This window comes from Mangifera indica, chromosome 9 (genome assembly GCF_011075055.1).
Source record: "Mangifera indica cultivar Alphonso chromosome 9, CATAS_Mindica_2.1, whole genome shotgun sequence".
Lineage (NCBI taxonomy): Eukaryota > Viridiplantae > Streptophyta > Magnoliopsida > Sapindales > Anacardiaceae > Mangifera > Mangifera indica.
In genome coordinates this window covers 6,729,812-6,752,856 of record NC_058145.1, presented here as the reverse complement: position 1 = coordinate 6,752,856, position 23,045 = coordinate 6,729,812, and the positions used below count along the sequence as shown (strand labels likewise).

The 23,045-nt window shown below is 30.3% G+C and overlaps 1 protein-coding gene and 1 long non-coding RNA gene across 3 annotated transcripts; one reads left to right on the top strand and one right to left on the bottom strand.

Annotated features, from left to right (window-relative positions):
• Positions 1-1,553: 1,553 nt before the first annotated feature.
• LOC123226459 lies at positions 1,554-3,815 on the top strand. The gene is made up of 2 exons (XR_006504329.1): positions 1,554-2,548; positions 3,293-3,815. It is a non-coding gene; the product is annotated as an uncharacterized LOC123226459 (long non-coding RNA).
• A 2,894-nt stretch (positions 3,816-6,709) lies between these two features.
• Positions 6,710-12,250, bottom strand: LOC123226538 (UDP-URONIC ACID TRANSPORTER 1-like). 2 transcript variants are annotated; one of them, XM_044651065.1, is made up of 4 exons: positions 11,680-12,241; positions 9,931-10,034; positions 7,802-8,030; positions 6,710-7,186 (listed from the first exon to the last, which is right to left on the bottom strand). In XM_044651065.1, the coding sequence occupies exons 1-4, from the start codon at positions 12,130-12,132 to the stop codon at positions 7,040-7,042; spliced, it is 933 nt and encodes a 310-aa protein (XP_044507000.1). In that variant the 5' UTR covers positions 12,133-12,241; the 3' UTR covers positions 6,710-7,039. The 2 variants fall into 2 exon arrangements, with proteins under 2 accessions (XP_044507000.1, XP_044507001.1); XM_044651066.1 differs by lacking the exon at positions 6,710-7,186 and adding an exon at positions 7,236-7,499 and having other exon boundaries at positions 11,680-12,250.
• Positions 12,251-23,045: the final 10,795 nt, after the last annotated feature.

Genomic DNA, 23,045 nt, shown 5'->3' with positions numbered 1-23,045 from the left:
CAAAGAAATAAAGTGGCAACATCTACTAGGGAAGCCGAATATGATTTCGTAACTAGTTGTTATGCATAACTCTTATGGATGAGACAACAACTTATGGATTTTGGCTTTGAAATAAACAACATCCCAATCTTTTGTGACAATACAAGTGTCATTCAATTTTCCAAAAATTTTATCTTGCATTCTAGGACAAAGCATATGGATACTAGACATCACTTTTTGTGTGATCATGTCAGTAAGGATGATATTCAGATTGAATTTATTGATACTAACTATCAACTTGCTGACATTTTTACTAAGTCTCTTGATAAGGATCGTTTTTGTTTTATCCAAAGAGAACTTGGTTAATGCAAACCTTACAAATGAACTATGAGACCTTACACGCAAGCAAGGAAGCTAGGAACCCATAAATGCTAAATCAGATATCAAATTAAAGAAAACCTTAACCCAATGCCTATAATTGACATGAACCAAAAGTTTAAAACCTTTGACCCAATAATTATGGATAATCATGAACCAAAAATATAAAAACAATGACCTGATATCTATAATTGACATGAACCAAAAGTATAAGTTGACGTCACACTCTATAATAGAAAAGAAAGAGAGTGATAAGTCATATTTGAACCTCATAAGAAAATATTCTTGATAAATTCATAAGTTCTCAAAAGAACCAAGACAAAAGATCTCACAATTTTATTAAGCCATTGTGTCTCATCTATCCCAAGGTTACATGATTATTTATAGCCTTAGTTTGAATAGGATAATAACACACATAATCTCTAGGATAATAACAATCATGATCTTTAGGATAATAACAATTTCATTCTAAATAAGATAATAATCTTAAATAATAATCTTAAATAATAATCTTAATGTAATTATAATTCCTAAAACAAATAAAACAAAGACTCTTAAAACAAATAAAACTCTTAAATAACTAGAAATACTAGGAAACTGAATTTCAGTTGAATTCTCTTGCTTTCTTCATAAGAATTTTTGCCTAATCATGCTTCCATTTCATATTGGATAATAACAATTTCATTCTAAATAAGATAATAATCTTAAATAATAATCTTAATGTAATTGTAATTATAATTCCTAAAAAAAATAAAACAAAGACTCTTAAAACAAATAAAACTCCTAAACAACTAGAACTACTAGGAAACTGAATTTCAGTTGAATTCTCTTCCTTTCTTCACAAGAATTTTTGCCTAATCATGCTTCCATTTCATATTTTGTCAAGTAAAAAACGTCACCAAGGATGTGCCATATCATTTCCCATGTGTTTGATGCTTTCCACGTCATTTGTCATGTCATCCTTGACTGTCATATCATGCTTCTTACCTTTTAGCTTATGTCTTTAATGTTTTCAATGCTATCTAGCCTACCACATTCTTGTCATAATCCTTCATTATTGGATCACATGTTCTTGGTCTTCCATGGATCACATCATTGGTATAATCAACGCAAATCAAGTAGGTGTTTAATGCTCTCATTGATATAAATTTTGATTGTGTTAACTTTATTATGTTATCTTGATTGATTGTGTCAAATCTTGATTGTGTTAACTTTATTATGTTTTCTTGATTGATTGTGTGATATTTGTGCTTGTTAAGATGAATGTAGATGTTTTGCGATCATTTGAAAATGCATTTCCGTTTACACGGTATAAATACATAATGTGAATTCAAGATGAATCAATTCGAACTTGTGTTCAAAATTGATCGAATCTTGAATTATATCAAATTTCCTTAATTCAATCAAAATATTCAAATTTCATGTTTTTGAGATATTTTGATTACACATTTTTCTGTTGAACTTAGTCTATAAAATTTTTTTGTTGCAAAGGTTTCTACTATGATTGTATGGAAAACTTTGATACGTAAAGTCTTCAAAATTTTATTTAGCTTGCACGACCATCTATTTATGTTCTAGGCGTGACAAAAATCAACTCTGCTACTTTAGAAAGAAAAAGCATCTACTAAAAATGATTTTTGGCATAGCTGACTCAATGTGATCTCTGGCTAGAAATTCACAATGCTTATATGAACTTATTATTTACATACATATATTATTTCATTATTTTATTCTATCACATCTATGCATATGTTTAAATATATTATATATATTTTTTAAATTATATATATAATAAGTTACATGTGTCATAGTGTGCATGTAAAACATGCCACCAGTGACAATGCTCCTTTATTTATTTATTTAAAATAAAATAAAATATATATATATTGTCATTTAGTGTCACATGTCTATCTTTATTTTTTTTCCAAACTCCTAAATTTTCTATTCATTCTCCTTGTTGACATATATTTCCTTCATCTTTGCTCTATTTTTGCTCATAAAATTCTCACAAGGACAATACTCAAAGCATACTCACGTCATCATGCATCTATTCACCAAAGCTTCTTGTTGACAAGTTCAAGTTTTTATCATGGTTCTCACAAATTTGTATCATCGGCAATTCAAGTTTTATTATTGTGCTTTAACTTCATAGCTCAAAGAACTAGACAACCTAGGTCAACAAAGAATTCAGGTACTTCTCGTTCATATTGCAATATCCTTGTTGAAAATTATGACTAGAAAGAGTGCTTGAATGAAATTAGAAATAGAAAATTTTTTGTGGGAAAGAATGTGTTCTTGCCTATTTTAGAGGAGATTGGTATTGCTAATGAGTTTATGAAAATAGTAAATAGGATGAAATGGAGAAACCTATTTTTCATAAGACTTGACGTATATAAAAATCTAGTTTACGAGTTTTACAATTATTTAAAAGTGGGAATGGATGTCGAACATCACATTATAGATTTTACTATGAAATTTAGATTGCATGGTAAAAATTATACTGTTACTTTAGAAATGTTAGCCAAGTGGTTAGAATGTGATTGTGATGGAATATTGAGTGTTCTAAAAAACTTTAATCACTCCGTTGTTTGGAATGAGTTAGGAGGTCGAGAAATTTATGATTCATATCTTTTTAAGTCCAGAAAGTTGAATAACCCAATCTATAGGGTACTTCATAGGTTAATTACCTATACCCTAACAAACTGAAATGAATTTGTTTCAATTCATGACTAATAATTGATATTTGCTGCTCAACATAGAATTCAAGTTGATACTATTCGTTGGCTTATCCATCAATTGTACCTCATTAAAACTAATGATCATGCAATTCAATTTGGTATGATCATATCATTCATTGCAATATAACTTGGATTAAACCTAGCAATAGAATATCCAGACTACCTTATCAAATTTAGAGATTTAGACCTTCTTTCAGCTCAATCCTTGATAAAGATTGAATCAATTGAAAGAACTAATCAAGGAGGCTACAGATTCAAAGCTTACCGTCCAAGGCATCAAAGAATTATTGACTGTAAAGACAAACAATTTCCTCCTAAGTATCAAGTGAATGTTCCTCTAGCATCTCATGATATTCCAAGATCGAGCTCCTGGATTCAAAAGCAACCCAAAATGGAACGTGAAGAAATGATGAACCTGTTCCAAATTCAATATACTAGTATGATGAGTTTCATGAGTGAAAGGTTTCTAGCTCTACATCTTCGTTTGGATGGAATTCATGAAAGGCAAAATCACATCATGCTTAAACAATAATGCTTAAGAGAGGATCACGAGAGCTTTTAGCAAGAAGTTTGTAATTGGATGAATTGTCATCCATGATCATGCATTTCATATTATTGCATTTTGCACTTCATAATCTGGGTTCTTATTTTATTTTTTTGCTATGTTTTGATGTTGATTCTTGATTATTATATATGATATTGAACACCAATATTTCTGCTTGATTGTCATTCCATATTAATTTTGTTTAACATTGTTTAGTGCTTGGTATTTTTTGTTTAATACTGGTATTTGATTGCTAACAAAAAGGGGGAGAAATTAGTTAAAGGATTACAAGATATAAGAGAAACTCTGTCAATTTTTTTTTTTTTTTTTTGGCTCAAAATGAGAGGGAATAACTGTGATACAAATTTAAATTTCTTACTTTGTATTATATTTTTTCTGTGAACTAAGTTTTTGTTATCAATCAAAAATGGGAAGATTATTGTACCTTAATATTTTGATGATGATAAAAACGTAAGTTTAATATGCTAACAGATCCAAATAATGTATGAATGCATTACAAAATGGATAAAGTGTAAAATTTATAGATAAATCTGAAACAAGAAAATATTGATCGCACCTTCTCGTGACCAAGCCGTGCATTAACTGTTCAGTGTTCTTTAAATAAAAATGACCTAAAAGAGCGAAGGTTTCGTCATGATGTTCTCATAACATCCCAACCGTGACACTTTCCTAATAAATGCCATGCAAGGCACGTGTCTAGGCCATATTCATTGCTACCGTTAAAAGTATCCCATCCATGACACTTTCCCCTCATGCCATGCAATGTGTCCAAGCCATATGCATTGTTACCCTTAAAAGTGTCCTAGTTTTGACACTTTCCAGCCATGCCATGCCACTTGTCCAATCGTGGTTCCTTGCTAACATCAAGACATGATCCTAGACATGACATATATGTCCCGATCATGACACTCAAGAAATAGTTCTAGTCATAACATATAATTTAATCTAGCTTTGACATGTGTAAAATCCTTCTAGTTGTGTAGTTTCTCAAAACCTCCCAATCGTGACACATAATTCAATCCAGCTTTGACATGTGTAAAATCATCCTAACTGTACAATTTTTCAAAACCTTCCAATCTTGTTGCACTCTAGTTCAACTGTGTACCTCTTTATCTTATATAAAATCAAACCTGTACATCAACCGTGTGCAAGTCAACATGTACTTGTTCAAGCTTCTAGATTATTTTTACTAAACATAAAAAATGAAGCAAGCCACTTGTGACTTGGATATGTTACTTGTGTTGAGTGTATTTAAAGCTATCCATTGAGCAATTAAAGTTATTTGTAGAAACTTTAATCCAGGCCTTCTTCGCAACTTAATCCCAACGAAACACTACTCAACCTAATAACCTAGCTTTATAAATTGAGATTGGATAGAAGAGTAAAAGGTTTGACATTTTACACACAAAAAGGAAAAACCAAATAGACTTTAATTCTCTTTAACTCTCGCCAAGCTTTCACTTCATTGTTTGAGAGATTAAGTGCACTCATCTTGTGTTTACAACCTTATAGAGGTATTCAAAACTTTTACCTCTTTGTAATCAAACCTCTTAGGAGCAATCCCATATCAACTAGTGTAGTGAGCGCAATCCTAGATATACTACATGTAGAAAATTTCTAGGAGATTGTAAAACTCTAAGGGAATTTGTTTGGAGAAGTGGATATAGGAGGCTTGTAAAAGAAAACTCTAAACCACTCTAAAATTGCGTTTTACTACTTAACTCTTTAATTCTCGTTGGTTGTTACATGATTAATTACTTAAGTTGTTTTGCATTGATTACTTTCACTTATTTATTATTGTTACGCACTAAATAATTCTACTCTGTTATTATTATTTATTATCGTTGTGCTTTGTAGATTTTTGTTCTAATTATTCATTGTTGTTTTGCTATTTATTATTGTTTTGCATAAACTTAGTCGCTGAGAAAATTTTTTTTTAAGAACCTATTCACCCCGTCCCCCCACCCCCCATTTCTCTAGGTTCATATTAGCCATTATAAATGTGTTTATCAAATAGTTTCAAAAAATAAAATTACACCACCAAATAATTAAATCAAAGGTTTACATAACTTGTTTTTTATATTTATGTTGTCATTTTTTACATGTTTATTATATATATATATATATATATATATATATATATATATATATATATATATATATATATATATTTCATGTTTGTTTTGTATGTTTATTTCATATTTTATATAACTATAATTCAATATTATTTTGAAAGTAAATAAATTTTAATATATTTAAATCATAATCTAAACTGAATAAAATCATATTTTTTTTGTTTGAAATTTTTCCAACCCTTTTTTTCCAGTTTGATTTAAAAAAATTTTTAAATCACACAAAACTATATCGTGCACACCCTTGTCTAATGCCATATTTTTTCCGGTTTAAATTATTCATATTGGCATCTCACTCCATTGAAATTATTTGAAGTCCAATTCTGACATTTTTTTTGGATCACCTAAGTCCCAATTTAGGTGACCGACTTTTATGTATAATTATTTTTTTATGTTAAATATAGTAATTAAAATAGAAATTTGTTATATAATGAAGCTCTACCTAAAATTATAATGTTATATTAGTAATATATAAAAATATGATTTTTTAACATCTTAATTTTAAGAAGTCAATATTACTAACTTAATTCCCAAAATGTTTGAAGATTTAATGCCTAATTGCTTCCAATGAGACAAATCATACAACTAAAATGTTAGACAACCAAATCTAGAGACATTATTTTATTAATATAATAATCCAAAAATCATAGGACTTTATAAAAATACATTTATTTAGTTGATTATGTTACGTATTTCTAAACTAAGTATTATCCATTTTGAGCTAAAATTGAATTGAATCATATGGTACATATAGTTCTACTCACAAACAAATCCTTATGTAAAAAATTTTATATTAAATACTAATGAGTCAACCAACCAAAATTACATTCTTTCTTCCTAAGAGGCTTAAATGATGTAAGACTGTTGAATCCATCCATAATAAGAAAAGCTTGCTCTGTAATATCAAGAATACAAGAAGCAAAAACAATTAACCACTTTTATTTGAGATTTTAGATAATATCTTAAATTATAATAATTAATTTTTGAACTACAAATTAAACAAGATCACTTGGACACTATCAACTCCCTTGCCTGTAATATGGTTATTCTTTGCTCTTACGAATTCAATAGAGCCTCTGAATCAAAGAAGATAGAATAGAATAGAATAGAATGCAAAACAAAGGCATATAAGTTTGTGTACATTTTATAAAAATGGTACTCTTCTCCCCTCCCCTCTCCCTTTACTTGGCTATCCTCTTCATCACAACAAAACAATCAAACTTCTGCAACCAGTGAATGTTCACTGTTCACCTAAATCGCCGCTTTGCTTCTCCATATGCAGCCACCCCCATAACCGTCATTGTGTAACCAGCAATTCCGATGAACGTCACAGGGTTTCTGAACAGGAGTATTGAGATTACAACAGCCACAGCACCCTTTGCATTGCCCAATACCTGATTACAAAGCCAAACTACTGTAATACGAATTTAAGAACAGAATAAATAAATAAATAAAACATATTGCTTTTGCCATTAGGTAAAGTATGCATGAATGAGGCTGTAGAGCAACCCCATATACTTTCAGAAATGTAGCCGAAAAATGGAGTTCCCTTTAGCCCTTGGATTTCTGCACATGTTTTTCAATTATAACACTATACTCAAAAAAGCTATTAAACATAGTTGCTTTCCAAATGTTTGCATCCATGGGAAATGGTTAGTTTAGCTTCCTAAAAATCCATCCATCCTTCAGAAAGGGGACCAGGAGCCACTGCACACAAATGACATTGCACAATGAATATGACAGATCGATAATTTAAACCATAGATCAGGCCCAGACCCGAATGAGGCTAAGTATCAGATGTAGAGTGATAATATACCTGTTGCCAAATAATAACTATACTATTTCCACTTTTCATGATTTACTAAAAATAGAGGGATTAGTACGGGCTAACTTATTTATGCAAACAATTTCTCGCAAATGTTTTCTTTCCTGATTGCTAAGGATAAATTTCAAATAACTAGAATAGTGAGAACAAAGATTGAAGTAAGATTAAGGCATATGATTTAGACCTGAAGCGTTAGTGCACTTGTATGTTTTGTCACCAAAAAGTTTAGCAAGTTTGCTGAGTAGGCCATTGATGAATTAATGATAAGAAGCAGCCACAAAAATTTGTGTTGTTTTGCAAGGGACAAAGTGACCTCTAACACATTGGGCTCCATTACTAGTGCTGTGGGCAATAAAACTATCACTGCAATTGGGGACATGTACAGCATCAAATTCATTGAGTTCAACTTTTCTCTGCAAAAAGAAAACAAGAATTAACAACTTGGTTAAAGGATACAAGTGCTAGTAAACAGCGATTTATTTAAGATTTAGCAGAAGCGAAAAAGAACAGAAGAAGCTTTTGAATTGAACACCCTCACCCCAACCATAAATAGTTGAAAAATATATATATAGTATCTTTAAATTTTGTGTATTCCTCATCCAAATTAAAAGGGGATGAAATGAAGTGAAAAATGGAAGCTTTTTAATCTTCTGATTCAATCTTTATATAAAGATTGAAAGAGTAAAACTCAGAAACACTTCTTTGTGGTTACAATTAGAATGCCAGAAAATAAAGTTGGTTCACGTTTCTTTGTGTTGATTGTTACAGGCCTCTTAAATCTTCTATTTACCTAATTCTTTTTCTTTGATTTGTCATTTTTTTTATTTTGACAGAGAAGAATAGTTAAAGGATGGGAAAAAATGAATGAATAACATTATATTAATGCCTCAAAATTGATGCAATTGCAAAAGACCAAGGGCATATGTGATTAGTTCTGTAAGAACAAAAGATCATAGACCAAGTACTTACCAGGTCAAGCTTGGATTGTTTAATAGCAACAATCAGCAAAAGTATCCCAAGCCAAATGAATGTCACTAAAAAGGAGCTACAATACCAACAAACTCCTTCTACAGTAAGGGAAATGATAAAGTTATAGAAAAGGATTCTCTATATTTTAAAAGATGTTATGGAGTCCACATCATGTATATATAAATCAGCCAACTTAATGGACAATCCATTTAGAATTTTTTCACTCTTCATAAAGATTACACGTATGGAATCCCTTTCAAATTAAAAGTTCACTCAAGAGTTTCCCTGGAAAGTCAAGGATTAGATTTTAAGAATCAATTTGGTCATTTGTTAAAAGGAATGAAGTGAAAAAAAAAATTCATGGCTATAATGAAAATGTAAAAAAAGCGAGCAAGGTTTGCCTGAGATAAAAAATGAACACACAAAACTAGACACATTCCTTCCAACAGATACAACACTAACAAATATGCGATGTTTAACAACCAGATGGAGAGTACTTTTCAGTGGAATTTGAAAAGTTACTTGAAATCCCTAAGAGATAAATTATGCACATGGACATGGTCAAAGAAAGATGCTCCCTCATAATTTCATTAAAAAAGGCTGCATAAAAGAGCTACAGAGAACAGTTTGTTAAACATCTTCAAAAACCGTCCTTTTGGAGCTTAAAAGACTTTTTAATAAAATCATTAAGTGACTAGAAAGATTCAAGATGGGTTGCTTTTCAGCATGCAATATCTAAAAACACATTCAGTATAATGAATGTTAAAAGGAACTTAATTAAAGCAACATATATACAGTACTTGAGAACTTGAGTTCACTGTTATACATGTTGAACTTCTCTTTGAGGACTTAGGATTGGGAAGTGCTCAATTGTGGACAATTCTTTATAATTTTTTATTTTATTATTATTCTTTGCACCCGCAGAATTATGACTGAATTTGATAGCTAGGCATGAAAGAGGCATAAGAGAAATAGTATTGCTTCAAGTTAATGTGGAAATTTATACATGCACCCACAAACATTAGATGACTTCTTCATTTAACAAAACATTTCAAAGAATGCAACAATTTATTTCAAGAATAGACTTTCTCTCAACCATGTTTTTGAGAAGATACCCTCCACTATATTTTTATATATTTTTTCCCGTTTAAAAGAAATGTAAAAGTTGCATTCTTCTCTATGAACTATGGTGTAAAGCAGTTGACTCCATTAATTCTGATTTCTAGATGACAAAGCAGTTGGGCTTACTTTCCAAAAGAAACAGATTTTCTAAATGGCATTTATCTACAAAATATACAGAATGAGCTGAATATAGCTAATGTACAAAAGCTGTAGAGCATTTACCCTTCAGAAGAAAGCAGGATACCCTGAAGAACAGACTTAAAGGCCCTTGCCGCAGTTGCACTAATGCACATTATAAATCCATATAAATGAAAACCTGGCTCACCCTGCCCCCAACAAAAGAAATCAATATCTATAATTCCATTGAAAACAGGTTAAAGAGTTATAAAACAATAAAGAGGAAGAAATTGCAGAATAAGGTTTACAAAACACAGTAACACCAGATGATATCTTGGCAACATATCAATAGAAAATTAATTCTCTAAAAACTCAGTAAGCTAACTTGTTTTCAATTATGACAACTTGTATTACACCTATGATCCTTTTAGCTTCACCACACATTTCCTGCATAATAGGAAATTATATTCTTCATCCTATCTGTAGTGATAGAGAACTTGTTAGCATATGAAGTGATCATGATCACATATAATGAGTTGAGAGTCTCACACAATAAGACAGATTCATGTCTCCTATAAGAGACAATAACTCCAACAACAAGACAACAATTGTCATGTAACTTCCCATTAATTAATGGAAGTTGACACAGTAATTATCTATAGTCGATAAATACACCATAGAAACCCCTCAAACATTTATTCTAATTCTCACAAAATAATTGGAAACATTATGAACGTAGTTTTGTTGATTCTTACATGTCACCACCAGCCTAATAACCATGTCAAGATATGATAATCAATTTTCTTCATATCTCACATTCTTGTGTATGAACAGTGACATGCCTTTTTCCTCTCTGGCAATAGTGGTGCACATGCTGATTGGTTTTTCTAGCTAGAAAATGATTACAGTTTCTGAAATTCTATGTTTTTGCATATTTCAATCACCAAATTTTAACACTTGTGGCACTCAATGAAAAATTAAATTTAACACAATTCACATCAAATGAGATAATTTGTTGTTGAAATACTTGAATAGGTAAACTGCACATTGATAACCCTGCTTTACCCTTGATACCACTTTAGACTATTGGTGACATGCAAGAACCTTTTATACATTCCTGATGTACTCAAGTGTTTTGTAAAAATTAGAATGAAAGTTTAAGGTTATCCCATTTGATATTTATAGATAATAGCTATCGTGTCTTTTCCCATCCACAAACTACCATTAATGAACTAGAATTTATCATGACAATTGTCATCTTATCCTAGGAGTTACTTTTCTTGCAAGAGACATGACTACAGTGTCTTAGTGTTTCTGTATACCTTATATCTTGAATGTAAAAATTTAATCACATCATATACTAACATAACCGCCCTCAGCCAGAATCACAAGAGTTTTACACAACCCATCTGTGTAACAAGAATAATTCAAACTCTCTAGGATCATTCCTACAATAATTTTATTAAAATATAGTACATATCTCATCTTCCTCCAAGGAAGTGACAATCGGACATATATGTGCCACAAGGCACGTCAAGTGCTAACCTACTTTGCAATTTTTTTTTTTTTCTTAAGCAAACTCAATGTTGAAACATTCAACTCCCCTGCTAATAAACTTTTGCTCTTAGGTCATTCACACTGCATAAACAGAGTTTATTGCATATAATTATCATAATGTGAAACATCAATAATCATTAACTAACACATAACAAAATTCCCAGATCTATTCACATAGCCATTGCACAAAACAATCATAAAATCAAAACACAAACCAATCGCATCTAAATCAAACTCCAAGAACAATCACTGAACCAAATTTTGGAAATCAAAAGAAATAAATCAAAATATACATACCCCACTAGCAATGACAACACCAGCAACAACAGGCACAAGGGCAGCATAGGTAACCCACGCCTCCCTCTTAAGGGTCATCAAATAAGCAAACAAAGCAGTGAAAAAGGGTGTCGTAGCACCCACAGCTTGATTAAACGAAACAGGAAGAAATCTAAGCGATATATTGCCACCCACAACAGACCCACAAAACACGGTACTTAAAGTTGCAATCTTGAGAAATTGAGATTTTGATTTAATGGGTTGTAGGGGAACAATTTTGAGAAAAGCAATGGAGAAATAACTGAGAATTGCACAAGCTGACATGTGACACATTGTAAGGAAGATTGGGAACCTGAAGCCATAATTGGAGAGTAAGTACTTGTTGAGTAAAAGAACACCGATGTTGGAAGAATACCAGAGAATTACAAGAGATAATAAGAAAAGATTATGTTTTTTGGGCGCTGAAAAAGACATTGTTTTGAAGATTTGGAAGAAACTGAAAATAGATTTATTGGAGAAGAAGCTCTTATTTGATCAGTGGATCTTCCATGAAAAGTGGGTGTTTTTATTTTAATTTGTTTTATAATTCTGATCTGATGTGTCGGTGGAATTTTGGCTGTTTGTGGCTGTGGAGAATAAATAAAATTGCCTTAAAATGGTTTTGTTTAATATTAATTTGACTAAAGGATTTACCCATTTTCATTTGGTGGATTTATTTAAGGGCCAAAGGACTATATCCCACCCAAAGTATGCTTCTTTCTCCGAATTCCCTCCCTAACTTTGAAAATCCCATTTACCTACCCATGGGCTATTAAAAAATGGTTTTAAGGGTAAAATCATCATATTATCTCTAATATTAAAAATAAACTTAAATTTAATTTTTTTTCCCCTAAAACCTAAAAACTAACAATTTTTCCCTAACCCAAATTTTCAAAAACAACATTTTCCCCCTAGGGTTTCCAAACTTTCGAATTGAATTTTTCGACAACGAACAATGATCTCTAGGTGACGTCTCTTCCTCCTCGACGTCTCCTCTTTCTGATCGTGTGGCATCTTCCCCTCCTAGGTGTCGTCATCGACAAAGACGACTTGTCTTCATCGAGACAAAGACTAACCGTTTTGATCTCTGACGAAGACAATTTGTCTTCATTAGAGATTAAGATGAGTCGTCTTCATCTCGAAGGACGTGTTGTCTTCGTCGATGATGATGTCATACGATATCAAAAGATGTACGGTCAGAAGGAGGGGTCGTCAAAGAGGGAGAGTAGGTGCTTAGGGATTGTCGGTCATCATCGAAAAAATTGGATCTGAAGGTTGGAAACCTTAGGAGAAAAATGCAGTTTTTGAAAACTTGGATTGGGGGAAAATTGTTAGTTTTTAGGGTTTCAGAGAAAAATGATATGACTAATAAACTTGGTTAATTTTAATGGCCATGGGTAGGTAAATAGGATTTTCAAAGTTAATAGGGAGAATTTGGAAAAAAAGCATACCTTGGGTGGGAAATAGTCCTTTGGCCTTTATTTAATGGTAATGTTATATTTTTTTTGTATACAAGTAATGTGTTATTATATAATTAATTACTGTTTTATTTTTAAATTAAAATTATTTAATCATATAATGATATATTAATTATATGTATAAATTATGTATAAAAAATGAATGTACATAAATTTATTGGAGATTTATATATATTTAGAGCAATTACTTTAGAACAATGCTATTTTTATTTTATCAACATAAAAATTTTAATTTAATTTATTATTATATTAACAAATATTTCAAATTGCCGAATATATGCAACAAAAATTAAATTTTGAGTTTGTATTCTCATTCTATCATAATTCTTGCATTGATATTGATTATAATGCCATGGCTTAAATGGGCAATTTAATCTGTTATTAATTCAGTTAAGTTATTCTTAGGCCAAAGGACTATTTCACCTCCAAATTTAAGTGTTATCCCAAAGTCACACCAGTGATATTTGAAAAACTCAAAATCTCACTCATTTATTAAAAATTTCAATTATTGTTAGGGCTAAAATAGTTGTTTAATAAAAATTTTAAAAATCTAAAGTTTTATTACATTTACCTCTCTTAGCTTCAAAACTCACAATTCTCCACCCACCTAAAATTTGAAAAATCAAAATTTTCCCCTTAGTGTTTGCAAATGTCATCGGAGATGGTTGTCTCTAGTGGCGTTGGCTCTCCCTCCTAGTTTAACTCTCTCTAACGATCACTTCCCAACCACCGAATTCCTTCAACAAAGACAAAATCGTCTTCGTCCGAGATGAAGACACTCTGACGAAGATGATTTCGTCTTCATCAGAGGAATTAGCCTTCGTCAGTGGCTGAGAAGTGATCAGCAAAAAGAGTTAAGCCAAAAAGGAGAGTCGATGCCATCGGAGACAACGAAGTGCACCGTGTCCAACGATGATTTACAAACCCTAGAGGGGAAATTTTGATTTTTTAAACTTTAGGTAGGGGGATTTGTAAGATTTTCAAATTGAGGTGGGGCAAACATAATAAAACTTTAGTTTTTTTATTAAAAGATGGTTTTAATCTTAACTCTAATTGAGATTTTTATTAGATAGGTAAGATTTTGAGTTTTTCAAACCTCATGGGTGTGGTTTAGGATAGTACTAAAACTTGGATGGGAAATAGTCATTTGGCCTTATTCTTAATGCCACCGTTGTGTCTTAATCATTTTTAAAATCATAAGTTTTAAATGATTTTTGGGCATGTTCGTTATAATACCTTGAATGTTATATAAAATGAGACTTTGACCCTTCTTTTCCTTATTATGCCCTTTATAGTATGTTGTACCAACTATTTTATATAAGATATTCAATTTCTTTGTTAGATCGAGTTGTAACAAAATTGATTCTTACTTTTTCATAAGATGAGTCATCAAGGAAAAAAAAATATGAAAGTGATGGATTTATAATCAATAGGGTTGTTTATCCAATCAACAAAAGAACAAACAAGCAGTTGACGAATGAGTAGAAAAATAGATGCCTATTAAAAGGGTACCTTTGAAATATTGAAAATTGTAAGACAACCATATACTATACTGAGCATGAAGCAAACATGTATTGGCTAACAATTTGAACAGCATAAGCAACATCAAGTTTTGTGATAATGAGATAAGTCAAACTTCTAACCATTTATATATAATGTTTAATCAAAAAGAGGTGTGTCATCCATAGGAGTATGACAAGTTTTCGGCTTGAGAGGAGTAGAGGCAACCTTGGCATCAATAATGCCAACTTGAGAGGGCAAGTTAGATGTATACTTGGACTAGAAAAAAAAATAACCATTAGAAGTGGAAGAGACCTTGAGTCTCCCAAAAACAAGTAAGAGAACTAAGATTTTTCATTTCTAAGTGCTAAGAGATAAAGCATTTAAGCTCGGTGATACTTCATAAATAGTCTGCAATGATGATCTCATCCACATATAAGGTTGTGATCAGTCTTGTGAACAATTAATGCGAAATGATAAGGACTTGAAGAAAAGCCAAAAAAGTTCATAGTTGCACTAAACTTTACATTCCAAGCCTAAGGCGATTGTTTGAGCCCATAAAAGTGCTACACAATCAACACACTTTATTGAGTAGGTAAGCATGATCAAGTGATGGTTGAAATTTACTTTATATGTAATATGTCTAAAACTTCTTAATATTGGCAAAAAAAAAAAAAAACTCTATATTGTGTGTGATCCATAGATTTTTTATTATGTTGGTAGTGTATCAAATTATGATTAATCTATTAATCAACATTTTATTTATAGACCATAAGTGTGTTATAGTAAGTGCTCTAAAGATAATCGTCACATCCATGTATTTGTATTGTAATCATATTTGTATGATGTTCATACATTATATAAAAATTACCACATAAGCTCTATGTTATAAGTTGGAAGCAGGGGCCAAATAGAAAAGTCTTATCAGAGGAGAATTAAAGCGACTAGTAAAAGAAAAGTGTTCAAATGTGTGAAAGACAATATGGACACTAAATGAAGCTAATTTAGGTCAATTAAAAAAAAACCATGAATAGATAAGAAAAGACTAAATAAACAGTAATGGCCACTAGATATGTGCAATGTGGCTTAGGATAAGGAATTCATGGGTTAATACAGTCTGATCTTTGGCTTAAATTTAGGGTTACTGTTGTATGATATCTAGCTTAGGAACCCATGTAAAAGCATTTAGGTTGTAGCTAGATACTTATGAGATCTCTAAGGTGCTTAGTGATTTATTTTATATAAGGGAGCATGGAAAGAATGATTATATTATATTATTCCTCACGTGGTCAACGAGATGTTTTATGTATGCACCTGTGGTTCTCGTAGCTATGCATACATAGAAAATGAGGGGTTATGATTAGATTTCTCATATGTCTATGTTGTCGAAGCTTAGTTAGCCATAATCTTGGTCAATAATCTACTATGTGCACCAATAGTAGTTAGACATTTGAGATTTCATATTAGTTATACTTTCACACCACATCCAAAATATCTGAAATTAGGAGATAAGTATTTGATTAATATAATAAGTTAGGACTAGCCATCTAGGATGACATTATTGTTTGGGGAAAGGCATATGGAATACTGTAGAACAGTCTATATAGGCATCTAAAATGCTAGATAATATCCAAGAGTAGACATCAATGATGTTGAGAACACAATATATATATATATATATATATATATATATATATATATATATATATATATATATATATATATATATATATATATATATATATATATATATATATATATATATATATATATATATATATATATATATATATATATATATATATATACACATATATATGTATGTTTGCATGTATGTATATATTAGGATGAGTTTATTTAATTACTATGGTGCCTCGATAGGTCCCTTACTTAATGAATGTTTTCACATTCACTCGTTCCTTTTGTTTTGTAGGTAGGTGAGGTTAGTGGTAAGGCATGTGTGGGATTTAATGAATCATACAATCTCGATTGAATGGGAAGGGCTTAGTTTTAATAAGTTTATGTGATTATATATTTATGTTTCCAACCTTTACTATTGTTTTATTAAATTTTCTTATGTGCATTAGAAGTTGTGTGGATAATAAGTTTGTCATATTTGAATTTAGATTAGTTGTGTATTATGAATTGATTAATGAATGATGCTATTCAATTTTGTAGGAAAATAACATGCCATTTTTGTAATTCTGTATATCTAAAACAGTAAAATTATGTACACAAAATTTAACAAATTTGTCGTTAGATTGATCCACAGTGTTCGAAGAGTAATTAATTCATATTCACAACATAGTTTGCTTTCATGTACTTTTTTAGGATTCTATAATTTAAAAGACTGTTTTTTGTATTCGATATATATGGGGCTTCTAAAATTTGTCTACATATTGGTGTTCTCTAACTTTTATTTTAACTGAAAAAAAAAAAAAAGGAATGTAGTTTTGAACATTATATATATAAGTCTAACTATTAAGCTAACTGTCATCGAACTGCTTATTTGCAATTAATGCAATTAGGTCAAGTTGACTCGTCATGGGTAAACCTAGATCCAATATCTCTCACTCACACATAATGAGAGATCTGAACCAAATACTTAGACACATAAATCTTATACAATACTATATTTCTTACTTACAAATGTATCATGCGACCTTGCAAGCAACCTGCATTTAAAAGCTTATTACTATGTATCTGTTAGGAATAACATAGTCACTTTAACTCAAATAAAAATATATATCGTTAGTCTCACTATACCTTAACCTTACTCAATAACACCAACTTTCTTTAATCCCTTAAAATAATTGTGTCATTTCTTTATGTATCCATGATCAAGTCATTTCTAGCATATAAGTGATAAGATCAGCTGGCTAATAGATTCACGTAATAGATAAGTCTTCCTCTTATAATTGAAATTCTTAATTTAAATTTAATGACCTTTCTAGTCATGTTTTATAGGCTAAATCATATATGGTCATAGGTGTCAAACTAAGATAGCAAATATTAAGAATAAATATCGAATGATAGTAAAAAGTCTAAAGGTATCAATATAAAGTAAACCTCATAAAGTCTCATATAGTGAGGAAACAGAGATTCATTCACTTACTACTTTTATTGGTCAACTTACTTATGCACACGTGATATGAAACACATGTTATAGTGTTTATTCTTCATAAATGTCAATTATTGACACTATATAGATCTTAGTTCAGTTACTACATTTAGTGTCTAACTTGAGTTCTTAATTATCTTCAAACTTGCAGGTATTTATTAAGAACTCATATTTGACATTCACAAGTTATTTAAGTGTAGAGAATCTAAACCAATCATTATCAAATGTATCTATCTATGACCTAATCTTGATTAATTATCAAGGCAATATTTCGACTCTAATAATTCTTTTCTCAAGAAATATATCTCCTATTTATATGCTCTCTCAACACTATAGGCGATTGCTCGTGTAAGTGAACAAATCTCTAACTTGTGTGACATTATAATCTTATTGAGTTGTCAAACAAAACAATATGTATACAATGAAACACCAAGAATTTCAAGATACAAGCTCAAAACAAAATCAACTTAAATTTATAGTTTTCAATGTTGTGTCATAAATACAATATATAAGCTTAACAACTTATTAACCACAATTTATGCAATCCAAAAGATTTAACATGTGTAAGATATACATCTTTTCAAACAAGTTTGATCAAAGAATCAATGACCATATGATATGTAGAAATATATTGTATGCTTATTTCCTTTTTGGAAATAATGTATGTTACAAAATTATATCTAGTGTTAATATGTTTAGCTCTACCATGAAAGTTGGATCTTTTGTAGAAGCTATCTTAGTTTGATTATAACAGTGGACAACCATTACTCCAACAATATCGTCTAATGTAACCAAATTCATTATGAATCTTCTTAACCAAATAGTTTCTTACATAATCACAGGACAAACTATAAACTCAACCTCCATTGTAGATAAGGCTATGCATGTCTATTTCTTATTATTTCAAGAGATGACACCCTATCAAAGTAAGATGCATAACCAAAAATGGATTTGCATTGGCTAAATCACCTTCCCAACTTACATCTAAATAACAACTCAAATGTAAATCTAATCCTTGATAACATAAATAATAATCCACAGTGCCTTCTAGATATATCAATTTCCTCTTGACAGTCTTTCAATGTTTTTTTAAGGTTTTAATCTTGATATTGACTAACCAACCTAACAACAAAAACAAATATCTAGGTGTGTACACATCATAACAAACATAAGACATCCAATGACATTTGAACATGGTACTATTGACATTTCTTGTCTTTCATATCAAGTTTTAGGACACATCTTTTAGCTCAATTTCACCATTTGATACAAGAGTATCAACAGGTTTGTAGTTTATCATATTGAATCATTTTGTAACTTTTCGAATTTAATGCTCTTGTGACAGAGTCAAAAGTTTCTTTGAACGATCTCTCTTAATTTTAATTCATAATATGTAATCTATCACACTCACATCCTTCATGTCAAAATTAATAGACAACCATTCTTTAATAGTCATCACATACTTCAAATTATTTTCAGGTATTAACACATTATTTACATATAAAGATAGACTTTTTCATATAAACATAGTGGTCTTGATCAATCATTTTAAAGTCATAAGACATAAATTTCAAGTACCATAATTTGGATGACTGTTTTTGTTAGTGTATGTCCTATGAACCATTCGTGCTGTCAATTTTAGAGCATTTTATCTTATACGTACACTTGTAATAATTTATTAATAAAAACAAATAATTCTTTGATCATATGCATAAACTATTTCCTTTATTAGTATTAATATAAAGTATGTATGTGAACCGTTTGAATGACTTAATATATAAATTAAATTATCGAATTATTTCCTACAAATGTGATATAAGTTGGACAATAATATCATATAGTAAGCATACTGAATGCCTTTATTGAATGTCATGAGATGACATTAGTGATGATGATGATGATGGTAATGTTATTAGAGCATTAATATGAATTAACAATTAGAAAACTATTTTTCAAATATGATCAATAATGATAAGTGATATGGTCACTAAATCGTAGTCAATGACTTATTGTTTGATTGTACTAATGTATGAAGTAATCTTTTGACTTGAGACATCATGGTCGAATTTGATACGGATGCACATGATTCATATGGTGTATAAATATAGGGTTACCCATATTCCATATGAGAAGTCATATTGGTCATGTGTTATTTGTATAAAGATGAATGATGATCATAGTGGAATCTGTTGACCCAAAAAGTATAAGATTCTGAATATCTATTGATTTAACCCGGATTTGAGTTTTGAACTAAACATTAATAAATATTAGAAACCAAAATCTCTCACTAGAGTATAATAAAAATTATACGAAAGATATTCATGATGACATGTTCCAAATATATCAATTGATAATTTGTATAAAATCGAAATTAAGGTTTTAACATGCCATGAGTTTGAAAGTGATCTAGATTAGACAACAGAAAGGTATTACCTATACGAAACATACAATTGGGGATATTAGGTTTCATGGAGTGTTTCTTTATCATGGTTTAAAGGCTACGACACATTGCTAAACGTTTACCATAATCATTAAGTTTTTGGATGGATTTTCAGATAGTCCAAAAAAGGAACATGGCTAAGCCATAATGAATCTAAAGAGTCACACCAATAAACCATGCTTTTGAGAATGATGATTAATTATCTATATTTGATATACTTATATGGGCTTAGTTTAAAATAAGATTTTAATGGGCATGTTGGACAATTTAAGCATGTCAGATACCATTCTATGAAATTTTGAAAACATAAATTCAGCATACCTATTTTTTATTTTGGTTTCTAGATGGTTCAAATGCACTATGAGGATTGACATGAGTCATTTTCCACGACACAATTTGTTCATTACCATTTTAGAATTGCATCCTTTTGTCTTATGAGAGACAAAGAACATTTTTCTTTTGTAAAAATGTGTTACTTCCTTGTTGGGCGTAGTTTTGGACATATATAATAGTCGAATTGCCACCTAACTGTCATGTAACTGGCCTTAGGCAATTTAATGAAACTGGGTTGGGTCAACCTATTATGTATGGACCCAGACCTAATTCTTTCACTTTTACATCACAAAAGACCCGAACCAAATACTTAACCATAGAAATCTCATACAACAATACATATCATACTTACAAATGTGTCATGAGACCTTACGAGCAACATATACTTGGGAGTTAAATATTATGCATCTGTTAGGAATAATATAGCCGTTTTAACCCAAATAAAATATAATAAAGCGTTAGGGTTGTAGTACCCCAAATTTACTCGATAACATTAACTCCATTTAATCTTTCATTTATTATTGTGTTATTTTCATATGTATCTATGATCAAGTTCAATCTTCTATATGAGTGACATGATCGACCGAGCAATAGACACATATATAAATAAATCTTCCTCTTCTACTTGAAATTTTTAATTTAAACTTAGCTATTTTTCTAATCATGTTCCATAGACCAAATCGTGTGTAGCCATATGTGTCAAGCTAAGATAATAATATTAAGAGTAAATATTGAATAACAACAAAAAATCTAAAGATACCAACATAAGATAAACCTCATAAAGTCTCAAATAATGAGGGAGCAAGGATTCATCCTCTTACTTCTTTAACTGGTTATCTTACTTATGCACACATAGTATAAATCATGTGTTATAGTGTATATTCTCTATTAATGTCATTATATCAACACTGTAAAAATCTTAGTTCAATCGCCACACTCAACACCTAACTTGAGTTCTTAATCATCTTCACACTTGTAGGTATTTATTCAAATTAAGAATTCACATATAACATTCACAAATTTTTTGAATGTAGGAAATCCAAATCTGTCATTTTAAATGTATCTATCCATAACCTCATTTTAATCAATCATCAATGTAACATTTTAAGTTTGATAAATTTTTTCTCAAGAAATTTGTTTCCTATTGGTATACCCTCTCAATGCCACTTTTCTCAAGAATAATATCTTATTTTTGCTTATTTTTTCAGTGCCAAAGATGATTGTCTATGTAAGTGAACCAATCTCTAACTTGTGTGACATTATAATCTTGTTGAGTTAAAAATTATGCGTATACAATGAAAACCCAAAAATTTTGGGATACAAATTCAAAACAAAATGAACTTGAATTTATGGTTATTGACATTGTGTTACTAGTACAATATATAAGCTTAACAACTTATAAATTATAATCTAAGCAATCAAGAGATTTAACATGTGCAAGATATACATCTCTTGAAACAGGTTTGTCAAAAGATCAATGACCATATAATGCATAGAATTATATTATATGTTCATTTCCTTCTTGGAAATGATGTCTCTTAAAACATTGTATCTAGTGTCGATATGTTTGGTTATTCTACAAACATTGGATCTTTTATGAAAGTTATCTCATCTTGATTATGTCAACAAACAACTATTGCTCCAACAATATTGTCTTGTTTTCCTAAATTCACAAAGAATCTTTTTAACTAAAGAATTTCTTGCATAATCATTGAATAGATGATATATACTTGGCCTCTATTGTGGATAAAGCTATACATGTCTATTTCCTATTGCTCTAAAATATAAGCCTTTTTGGAGTAAGAAAACATAGCCGAAATTTGATTTATGTTAGTCTAAATTACCTCCCTAATTAACATCTCAATAACCAATCAAACACAAATTCTATCTTTAATCACATAAATGATAATCCACAGTGCCTTTTAGATAATCAATATCTTTTTGATAGCCTTTCAGTGCTTTTTTCAGGATTTAACTTACATTGACTAACCAACATTGTAACAAAAAATAATTGTCTAGGTATGCGTGCACCATAACATGTATAATACATCTGATGACATTTGAATAAGTAACTATTAACATTTCTCTATTTTTATCTTAATTTTTGGGTCATATCTCTTGGGTTAATAAGTCGTCATTTGACATAAGAGTATCAATGAGTTTACAGTTTACCATATTGAATCACTTTAAAATCTTTTGAATATTATGCTCTTGTGATAGAGTCAAAGGTTTCCTTCAATAATCCCTCTGTATTTTAATTCTTAATAAATAATCTACTTACCCATATCCTTTAGGTCAAATATGACACCCCTTTCTATAAGTATACCGCTATATGGAATATGCACCATGAGAGACGTGTCCAATTAAAATTTATTTTATGCAAAACCAATCATTAAATGCAACTCCACAATTCCGAAAAAGATATCATTTATCCAATTAATTACTCATAACAATGTTTAGATAACATGCATAAAAG

Bases quoted from the DNA above. Each gene is read 5' to 3' on its own strand.
- LOC123226538 (XM_044651065.1), bottom strand. From the start codon at position 12,132: ATGTCTTTTTCAGCGCCCAAAAAACATAATCTTTTCTTATTATCTCTT. The intron at 10,035-11,679 runs GTATGTATATTT...TGTTGGGGGCAG, and splicing joins GTGTTGTCATTGCTAGTGGG to GGTGAGCCAGGTTTTCATTT. The intron at 8,031-9,930 runs GTAAATGCTCTA...TTCTTTTTGCAG, and splicing joins ATCCTGCTTTCTTCTGAAGG to AGAAAAGTTGAACTCAATGA.